The 11,088-nt window shown below is 32.1% G+C and overlaps 2 protein-coding genes across 3 annotated transcripts in view; both read right to left on the reverse strand.

Annotated features, from left to right (window-relative positions):
* The window catches only part of LOC106764232 (periaxin), a 2,221-nt gene extending 1,384 nt beyond the window's left edge, over positions 1-837 (reverse strand). The window contains exon 1 of the mRNA XM_014648481.2: positions 13-837. Within this exon, the coding sequence (XP_014503967.1) occupies positions 13-753 (741 nt within the window). The 5' untranslated portion in view covers positions 754-837. The remainder of the gene's footprint in view (positions 1-12) is intronic.
* Positions 838-2,170: 1,333 nt separating this feature from the next.
* On the reverse strand, positions 2,171-6,388 carry LOC106765030 (transcription factor bHLH74). 2 transcript variants are annotated; one of them, XM_014649517.2, is made up of 9 exons: positions 5,578-6,388; positions 4,637-5,259; positions 4,085-4,318; positions 3,924-3,989; positions 3,743-3,811; positions 3,505-3,576; positions 3,281-3,421; positions 2,918-2,999; positions 2,171-2,824 (listed from the first exon to the last, which is right to left on the reverse strand). In XM_014649517.2, the coding sequence occupies exons 2-9, from the start codon at positions 5,237-5,239 to the stop codon at positions 2,802-2,804; spliced, it is 1,290 nt and encodes a 429-aa protein (XP_014505003.1). In that variant the 5' UTR covers positions 5,240-5,259; positions 5,578-6,388; the 3' UTR covers positions 2,171-2,801. The 2 variants fall into 2 exon arrangements, with proteins under 2 accessions (XP_014505003.1, XP_014505002.1); XM_014649516.2 differs by having other exon boundaries at positions 4,637-6,388.
* Between the last annotated feature and the right edge of the window lie 4,700 nt (positions 6,389-11,088).

Below are 11,088 nucleotides of genomic sequence, written 5' to 3' on the forward strand. Positions count from 1 at the left end.
CAGTTCTGAAACTTTTGATAACTCGGGCTTAGGCAATTCAGGGATCTTAGGTATCTCAACTTCTTTAGGCAACTCTGGTTTAGGCAATTCAGGAATTTTAGGCAACTTTGTCTTAGGCAACTCAGACTTAGGTAATTCAGGAATTTTAGGCATCTCAGGTATTTTAGGTAACTCTGGCTTTGGCAATTCTGGCTTAGGCAATTCAGGAATTTTAGGCAACTCTGTCTTAGGCAATTCAGGAACTCTAGTCAATTCTGGTTTAGGCAATTCAGAAACTTTAGGCAATTCAGGGACTTTAGGCAACTCTGATTTAGGCAATTCAGGGACTTTAGGCAACTCAGGAACTTTAGACAACTCATGAACTTTGGGCACTTCAAACTTAGGCACTCCCGGGATTTTAGATGACTCTAACTTTGACAATTCAGAAACTTTTGATAACTCGGGCTTAGACAATTCAGGAATCTTAGGTATCTCAACTTCTTTAGGCAACTCTGGTTTAGGCAATTCCAGAATCTTTAAAGGTGGTATTTCAGCTATATTGGACAACTGAGGAACCTTAGGGAGCTCAGGCTTTGGGAATGCAGGGATATGTGATGCTGAGAGCTCGGGTTTAGGAAGTTGTGACACTTCTGGTTTGGGCAATGCTGATTCCAAAAGAACACGTGCTCCAGCAACCATCGTGTGGCTGCTTGCTGACAACAACATCAGAAACACAAACGAGAAAATCACTTTAGACAAACTACATGTCCCCATGATTGAATACAAGAACTTGAGAAGAATCAATAGCAGAAGAAGATTTTCACTACAGTTTAGAAATGCTCTGTGAATGCACACTGCTGATTTGCATTGCAGTGTGTAATGAGACTTTTATAGAAGAAACTATGGAGCATTCGACGTGAGTTGGTGGGAATGATATGGTGTAAGTATTGTTTGTTTGCTCAACTTCTTACCCACATTGTAACCCTCAATCTCATACCAAACTGTAATCAGAACCGTTGTTGTTCACCTAATATGTTGGAAGCAGATAAAGACATTTTAGTCACCAACAAAAGTCAATGTTCTAACGTCAAAGATCCACAAAACCAAGGTTCAACAGTGATTTTTGGCAATAAAAATAGTTTCTTGCAAACTTTCTTTCTGTTTGTTTCGTCAACAAAACCAGACTCCATTTCAACCCCAATAAACTGTGATAATTAACAAGCCATTATTATCTTTGAAACGTACAGAAGCGAATCACAGGTTTGCAGCAGAAAAAGCAACCTCGTAACATTAAAAACTTAGCTGAACAACATTTAACCATTTCGTTACACGTTTATATTTACTTTAATATTTGGTTGCTGTTCTTCTTCTAATATTTATTTGTGATGTAAATTATGTCATCGACTTATAGATTGTTGCGTGGTCCAATCCAACATTGTAAATTTCGTATTAAATATTTTAAACCTATATCTTATGCTGATGAAAAATAAATAAATATGCAGTTTCACTTGCAATGTATTGATATTCAATTAATAGCAATTTTCTTACATGCATATGTTATATGTTTTATTTAGAGTACGTATTTTTAATTGAGTAATTTTATAAATTATTTATTTTACATTTTAATTTTGTTTTGTTATGTAAAAGACAAGTATTTTAGAATTTCTTTTAAAACTAAGTTACTTATATATTTACTACACAACGATATTTATAAAAAAACACAATAACAGAGTTTATTTTATGGGAACATCTTTAATATAAAAATAAATACACGAATAGTAAAAAATATTAAAATTAAGTTTCTCTAATTCATAGATTGAATTCTAATCAATTTTAGTCAATTTTGACAGATATAAAATATATCGAAAAAAAATTATGAAAGTTTAATGAGTTCAACAACCGTATCAGTTTTTTTTTTTTTTATACTATGAATTAATTAGAAATCAAGTTTATCTTTATTTTATTCATAGAAATTGATGACATTTAAGAGAGTTTAAAACAATTCAAGATGTTAAACCAACCATACCAGTGAACTTGACAATTAGAAATGAAGTTTGATTTTACTTTTGAGAATAAAATTCAAGAAACGTATCATGCCTGTGAATAAATATGACAGTATAAAACCATTTAGATTTTCAGTCATTATCCGATTTTCTCTTTAACAAGTTGGATCAGTGAAGAACACATCATGTTATATAAAGAACATCATAAAATGAAAAAAAAGGAAACACCAATATTTGAAGCACTGATCTACATAAACAATCTCTCACCACCATCACACAAGTTGCAACATTTTCACCCTTGCAGATAGATGCATGCACTAAGAAGCTTCTCTCATTAGTTACATTTTCTTTTGAAAAGAAAAACATAAGAACAACCATAAACCCTTGCAACACTGTTGAAACTTGAAAACAATGTGCTTCAAAAATCTGAACCTGGAAACTCTATACATAATAATAATAGTAATTCAACAAAAGTAATGATAGTTGCACACACTTTACTAGCATGCTCCTCAAAACACTGCTCTCCATGCCATTAAACAAGACCATTGATTGCAACTTGTTCTACATCATCTAGATTTCACACATTATAATGTGTAACTCATTTTCCAATTCATAAATCTAACAAGTCATCTTCTGCTAAAACTTCGAAGAGCCAACAGTTAGGTATTAAGGACCCTATACAGCTAAACCCTTTATTTTCTTTCCCTCTATTCTTCCCCCATTTTCAACCTTCAGTTAAATTGTGCAGTCAACAAGAAAATTCCAAAGTCTTTGTTGTTGTTGTTGTAGTAGTAACATGGCTATATATGAATCCACACACTATAACTCTGTTTTCAACCGCCCTGTTCAATTTAACAATAAATTACAAAGAATCAGACACTTGATATTGATTGTGCAGACAACCAAAAGCAAACTGAGATTCTGTCTACTATTACCATTGGGTCCCAAGTTGTCAAGTGCTGTATTAGAATCGTATCCAATTCCATAGAAGCTTTGGAACTCATGGTCCAAAACATTCTGCATGTAAGAGTATCAGTATTTTTCAAAATTGAGAACTAAAGGGTGTTGATTAGAGCAGTGTAAATAGAATATGCACTTATAGTGTAAAGGGTTTTTACATTATCATTCATTTACAAAAGTTAAGTTTGATGAATTTAACCAGCTATCTTAAAAACAATAACAAGGATGATTTCTGATTGATTGACAGTGTGCATTTTTTTGTTTTTTACTTTGACAACAGTGCATAGAAATTAAACTCATTAGAGTGTAACATGTTCAGAGATGTTTAATCTTTTTACCTGGGGCAAAGGAGGGAATTGTGATGATGTACTAGGCATGCCAGCCAATGTTCCATGGAAATTTCCACTGGGGAATGTGTGAGAGGAATTGATACCAGGACCATATGCACTAATTCCATGTCCTATGCGTGATTGAAGAATCTAAGTGAAGAGAAATGAAATCGTCTTAATTCAATCTGTTAAAAAATAGAAAATGGACCAAGAAGGTTAAGGCCTTCACTCACATCCTTGGATAGAATCCTGTCTACATCAAAGTTTAGTTCTGGGTTCACTGTGGCAAGTTTCATGGACAAAAACTGCAAAATATCTTTCATAAGTTCACTGACCAAATCACAAAACCATAATAATTGAACAGACAAAGAAGTTTTCATATTGAGTTATCATAAAATTTCTCTTACTATTATGCACTATTCCATTTTAAATGGTAAATTGAAATCATAAATCATGGCATTACTTTCATACCTCAACCTGTTGCTGAAGTGATTGCACGTAGTTTATTATCTCATCCAGCATTACGGCTTTGCCAGTTATCTAACAGAAACCAAAGACACCATTATGGTTTATCCAAAGAGAAAATTAGTATGCAGAGACATCATCATAGTTCCAGAGAAACCATTTAACACAATCACAATATTCAAATCACCTTGTTGCAACCAGGAACAAGTTCTTGAAGCAGCCTCATTCGCTCACTAATCTTTTCTCTTCTCACCTGCAAGCAAAAAAGTTGTATAATTAGACAATGAAAAATACATAAAGGGTTTCAAACTTTTCATGACAAATATTGTGGTGAGACAGGGATGGTACTCTTTCTGCAAGACTGTGGCTGTTTGTGGCTTGTCCTCTTCTAGCTCTCACGTGAATGAAGTTTTCTTTAGGAGCTTCTCCACTTTGAGAACTGTTGTCCTTAGCTTGCTTCGCTGATTGCTTGCCACGCAAATCTGCACTGTTGTTCTGCTCAACTTTTGGCTTCTTTTCATGTTCTTTTGAACCATCACAGGCCCTCCCCGGAGAATCTTTCACAGTTTCACTCTCAGCATTCTAATCCAACCTCATAAAGCGTTTCTTTCATTAGCTCTCACAACCACACAAAACAATACCAATGAAACATTCCAAAAGTCCTAAACGAGATAGTATGTAGGACAAAACATATATACACTTGCTTAGATGCTTCTCCTATTGTTCTCTAATTAAAATTAGAATTTCACTCTGATAATGCATGTTGACCTTAATACAAAACTTTTTGTGTGGATAGCAGACGTAAAACTCCAATTTAGATGGGAAAACAACACAGAAGAAATACTTAAGAAAGTGCATCTAAGTTTTGTCCTTGGAGATATCACATTCAACTGAACAAACCTTATTTGGGCTGAAGGTAGAATTATGATCAAGCCCTCTCTTTCTTCTATTCCCACTAGGACCAGATCCTGGTGCTTCCTCTTCAGGAATTGAATCCTCAACCTGAGATTGTTCACCATTAATCTGAGTCTCCTTGATCGGATTATAATGTGGTGGGTAGCCTGAGTTAGCCACATCAGAAGAACCATGGTGGACAAAAGAGGCAGCAGCAACCATTTCTGAGAAGCCCCTGGTTGCATAGGAGTGAACCTTGGGGACCATGCCCCCTAGATTTGAGTCAGACATGTATTGAACAAGGTGGGAAGTGTTGGTAATTCCTTGGTTTTCCAGAACAAGAGGGTAAGAAGAGTTGGCATTGGCAAAGTCGGTATGAGAAACCATTGAGGAGCCTCCAAAAGTTTGAGCCTGACTCAAGGAAACAAGTGGATCCCAAGCGGAAGAAGGAAGAAAAGGGTTAGCAACATCAGAAGGCTTGGCCATAGACACGGAACTAATAGCCATTTCTGAAACATTAACATTGGCAACACTGAGACCTGAAGATGGACAAGTCAGAATGTTCTCATTTCCGTGTTGAAACCCCATGGCATTTTCCTGACCCCCCATCTGAACAAACTCAACAGTCCCTAAACAGTCACAACCGAGAAAGTAACCTATTTATATATAATTCACCAATCAATCAGACTCAAACAGTTTCATCACATCAGAACTGCATCTAGAAATAAACAATAGCATATGATTAAAGGGTAAAGTGAATTTTGACTAAGTTGGCTCGAGAGATATCTTGCAGGACTAAACAAGGAACAAATAACTTGGCAGCTTTATAGGACTGAGAGGAAGTTAAAGTAAAAGAAAACCCTCATTGTAGCCTTAGATAAATGAAAAACAAAAGAAAAGGTAAATGGAATATAATCTCCCAGTCAGTCACCAGCTTCGTATTTTACCTGTTCCTTCAAAAACCCTAAACCAAGATCAAATCTACTGCTTCAATGCTCAGTAAAAGGGGGAAAAAATGCTTCCTCTCAGACAAGAAAGTGAACCTTTCAGTCTTCAGAGCATAAAGCGGACATAGACAGTGAGATTAGCTAACAGCTCATCAAACTACAAGTAAAGCAGATTCCCTTTTCTCCTCTGTCCTCACAACAACATCTAAAACCCCTCATTCCATAAAAAAACATCGGTGTTAAGCAAGATTAGCACTGTCACTAGAAGATTTCTGTGTTGTTGGTGGTGGTGTTTTCTTGCTTGGTTGAAAGTGGAAAAACCCTTCTAATTAAGAAGCTCCAACACGAGTGAACAAAAACAACAAGTATCTATCTTTTTTTTTTTTTTTTTTCTTTTTTGATTTATTTCTCTATGATTTAAAAGATAGGACAGGAGGGGTTGTTGAAACTCTTGCAATTAAATTCTGGGATGAGAATCCAAGAACAAGGCACGACCAAGGGCATCAAATTCTACTCAAATCCTGCGATGACTGAAAGAGACAGAATTTAGCAGAGTTCCCTTTACTGGGGTGTCTCTGACGGGAGCATCAAATGCTAGCTAGACCAATTTCACCAATTGGGTACTAAGCATAAACATCAAAATGTAGCATAAATATCTAACTTTAATAGATCACAACAAAACACAACACCAACACCACCACCACCACCCCCAGGAGCTACTGCTACTATCACCAAGCTAGAAAGATAAAGACACACATAGAAGAGAGAGAAAGAAAATATGTGAGTGAGAGGGAGAGAGAGTCTTTTCTTTGTGTACCTGCCCAAGCTATGAGGTGACATGTATCATTTTAAAAGACACACTAACTACTGCCAACTGCTCCTGTTGGTAAATTATTGCACAAGCACAACCTAATCACTCTTTTCTCTTCCCACACTTGTAATCATTTTCAGCTTCAGTTTACCCTAAATTAATATCCATTCTCATTAACCAATGTATATTTTTTATATTCCAACCATCTTCTTCATCACAACAACATAACTATTTCACTTCAACTCCTACCATATATTTTTTCAATGCAGTTCAAACTCAAGTTTCTATAATATTTTAAGCATAAATCTTCCTTTTTAGAGCGTGTGAGATTTGTTTGCAAAGTGTGAAAAGATGGAGTGGGAGAGGTTCTCTCTTGAAGTCCAAGCTTGCCCCCCTATGTATTCATTAACAAACATACTTCTTTAGTATTTTTATTCATTTCTCTTTTTTTTACTGACACATTTGCCAACTGTTCTAAGTAACATAACACATACATATGTATATAAAAAACCTTGTATTCTATGTGTCTTTCTCTCTCTCTCTCTCTTTGCTGTTACACACTCATTTTACTCAGTGCCAACTAACCTCTTTCATTTCTTTTTAGAATCCTCAATTATATGCACCTAACCTCCATCATCCTCCATCAACCTCAGCCACTGTTCATCAACTGTGGACCCCACCAAATCTTCCTTCCAAACCATCCAACCTGTGAAGAGGTGGACCACAGGAGACACGTGTAAGGCTGTGATTCAAAAGGGTGAGAGAGTAGCGTGTGGAGGCAGTTCAGGGTATGATATCTTGTGTTGTTGTGTGTCTGCTTTAAGAAAGATCATTTTTTTAAGTAGTAATAGTGTAATAAAAATGGTGAAGCAGAAAGCTTTTGTTTATTTATATTATTATTGTTATTTGTATTTATATTTTAACTTTGTGGGGGTGTGGAACATAGGGAATAATGGAATCTAATGATCGATTTTACGTTGTTGTCCTGCTCCTACGTTTTCCAGCTGTAGCCTCTGAAGCCTTTGTCCTTCATCCAATCCAGTCAAACCAAAATTATCTAGTCAACTATTGGCATCCTTGTGTTGTTGTGATCTTGCTGGAAAAACCCCCCAAACAATAATAATAATAATAAATAATAAATAAAAATACAAAATCAACGGCTTATTTTCTCGACAGTCATCATCAGATCAAGAATGAGACCCTGCATAGTGTCAAATAAAATTATATAATTGCTTATACCTGAAAAAAATAATATATAATATGCATGGGACCAAGTGTTTTTCTTTTCTTTATGATTTGTTTTGGTTATAGGAATATAGGATTGGTAGGAGTGTGTGTGATCTATTGACATGGGATCTGTATTTTTGTTAATGCTTTCTTTCATGATACAAGATTTTGAAAGGAAAAGAAGAGTACAAAGAAGATAGATATGAGAGAATCAATGAATTACTGAGTTTTGCATTAAAATCATTCTTATAAAATTTAATAACTTTATTATCATGCAGTTTATATTTGAATGGTGTTAAATAAATATACTACCAACTTCACGACCGTAAGGGCTTTTATTATAGATATATTTGTTTAACATTATCATGTTTGAACAAATACAATTACCTAAACATATAAATTTATAAAATTAATTTCAAGTATTTTTTAGAAGATGAAATTTATAACATATAGAACATGGGTATTGTTAATAATGTGGCTCTTGAGTCTATTCTAGATATGCACAATTATATATTCGTCTGTCAATAAATGACTTTCATAGTTACAAAAGGATAACAAACAAATCATCTTAAGCTAGGGTTCTTATATCCAAGTATATATAGTCGTAAGTCATAAATTGTCTCTCAATTTTGATATCAATTTTGATATCTTTAATAACTCAAATAACATGATACCTAGTTGCATGGACACTTATTTCTCGATGAATCTTCCATGAAGCTGATAATTGACATCACCTATTTTTCTATACACAATACCTTCATTTATTTGATGTTATTAATAAAAAAATTGAATATTATAATTTACTTATAATAATCTCATGCATTGTAATACCTAGAAAATAATTAAAAATATAAGTGATGTTTTTAATGAAATTTGAGTATTTTATTATTAAAATACAGATCTCATAAATAGAAAAGTCAATTTTGGAGTTTCATTTTAAAAATAACATCTTTTTTCTAAAACTTGTTTTTCTTTTACTTTCTTTGATTCTTCTTTGAAATATTCATTTACTCTTTTGAAAATTGTACTTCATACCTATCGATTTATTATTAGCTAGATAATCAACCCTTCAAATTAGGTAAATCAGACTGAATGATCTAAACGTGGTGAAGATCGATTAGTCGAGCTTTAGTAGATTAATTTCAAAGCTATTTTATTTAAATGTTAAATTACAATTAGTTATGTTTGGGTCATAATTAGCCGACCTTGATCAAAATATGATAATGAAGTCTATAAATAGTGGTTAGATATAGGTTGTACATTTATTACCCTTACAATCTGAACTAAATTGATTTGGGAATCGGAGGACATAGACTAGTGTTTGACAAACAATACTTGGATTTGTGAGCGACCAATTGAAGATCGACCAGTTAGACGTAAAGGCTCGACCTTGTACCCAAAATAAAAATTAATTAGAGTCCACCACAAAGATAAAAAAGGATTGGTTGTTGGATGGGTCAAGTCCTACAGGATAAGCTTCTCTTAGTGGTTGACTATTGGCCGAACTAATTTACTTGTTGGATGAGCTGTTTTGATAAGAACTTTCAGAGGTTGCTCACTGGGCGAGCAAGTGATCTTGTTGGCAAATAAGACCTCTAGTTGAGCCAAACAATATTTAACAAATATTTGATAAATATATTTTAAATACTTCTAAAATGTTACAAAATTGTTGGTTTTTTTCATATATATTTTTGATAAATGGTTGGAACTAATGATCTTGTTTTAGATAATTGAATTAATAATTAAGATCCAAATGTGCAATTTATGATGTATGAGACTAAGTAAAATTAGGGAGTTGTGCATATAATCTACTATTGGTGGATGTTAGGTTGAGTAAAGGCAAGAGGTGGTGGTCATAATCTACTGTGACTTGTTGGTGTGATATATATGAAATGTGAAAATAGTTATTTTAAGGAAAAAATATTGTGTTAAAAGGTTGTACGCTTCATATTGAATGATGATGTAAAAAGAAATTATTCTGATTCTATTAATATTGAATTCATAAAGAGAAAGATATTAGGTAGTGAAAATTGATGGATATTCTTATGACTTATAGTATGGTGTGAAAGAAAAAATATATCTATTAGCTTGTAAATACTTTATCTTGTTATATGGGGATGACTTTGTTCTTAACATATATGTAGCTCTACGTGAGTTAAGATAGTATTATAGGTACAAAATCTCTAAGTCTATCCAATTACATAATTCTTTCATAACTAGAGTCAAATATTTATGATGATGTAATGTTAGTAGTTAATGACATGGAAAGTAACCCCTTGGGATAGTATGTACAAACACTTTATTACTATGAACAATTAAATGATTTGATTAATGAATGAATGAGTTTATAAAAGTATTTAGTTGCATGAGTTGAGTAACTTACAAACTTATGACACACTGTAATTTTTTTTTTTGTGTTGCTTCAACTCTGATGATCATTTGTTCATAAAAATGACAAATGAATCCATTATTATGGATATTATTTAAACCCATTTGAAAATACTAGAATTAACTAGGTACAAATATGGGTAATTTTTTCAATTAAGTGTGGATGAATATGTACATACTCACCCGTCCTCATTCTAATATTTGTGTCAATATATGTCTCGTTTCTATTTAAATTACTAAAATATAAATAATTTATTAGGTAACCTAATATATATATATATATATATATATATATATATATATATATATATATATATATATATATATATATATATAATTCTTTTGTTTTATCTCTTTTGATTGTTTGACATGTTATATATTTACAAAATTTACACATATCTCAAATATGTTTTTTCGCTTATTACAATATTGATTACCTTTCTTTTCTATGATTATGTTTAAATGATATATTATCCATTTTAGTGAATAAAATGGATTTTAGATATGACATATTTTTATTCTTTGTTTACCTTTTCTGTATAAAAATGTTTGACTCTCAATTTTAATTTTAAGTGTTGAATCACATTCATTTACTAGTAATATAACAATTTGTCTTCTTTTATTTTATTTCATCCTTAATTTTTGTTTTATTTAAAAAGAATATTTTTACCAAAACAACTTTTACTATCTTTTAACGGTTTGACTATTTTAATATTTTCAAAGTTTTCTCATATCTTTTAAGTATTTTTCATTTTATTATATTCTTAATATTATATATATATATATATATATATATATATATATATATATTCCTTTATACAATTTTATTTAATGATATATCAAATGTTTTTATTTTCACTTTTCTTTTTAATGTTTTGGTTTATTTTTATTACGTAAAATAGTGTCTTGGATAATTTTATTTAATTCTTTCTTATAAGTGTAATTTATTACTATGAAGATATTTTGTTTAATATAATATAATAATTTAATATTATTGTTATAAATCTTGTTTACACAATCTATCGTTGAAATTAAAAAAATAAAATATTTATATTTAAATTTGAATTATTATTAGTTTAATAATT

The sequence above is a fragment of the Vigna radiata genome, chromosome 6, assembly GCF_000741045.1.
Source record: "Vigna radiata var. radiata cultivar VC1973A chromosome 6, Vradiata_ver6, whole genome shotgun sequence".
NCBI classification, from domain to species: Eukaryota; Viridiplantae; Streptophyta; class Magnoliopsida; order Fabales; family Fabaceae; genus Vigna; species Vigna radiata.

Excerpts from the sequence above, each read along its gene's own strand:
- LOC106765030 (XM_014649517.2), bottom strand. The coding sequence starts at position 5,239 with ATGGGGGGTCAGGAAAATGCCATGGGGTTTCAACACGGAAATGAGAAC. Across the intron at positions 3,812-3,923 it reads TTGTTCCTGGTTGCAACAAG|ATAACTGGCAAAGCCGTAAT; the intron begins GTGATTTGAATA and ends GGTTTCTGTTAG. Across the intron at positions 2,825-2,917 it reads TGACAACTTGGGACCCAATG|GGCGGTTGAAAACAGAGTTA; the intron begins GTAATAGTAGAC and ends TAAATTGAACAG.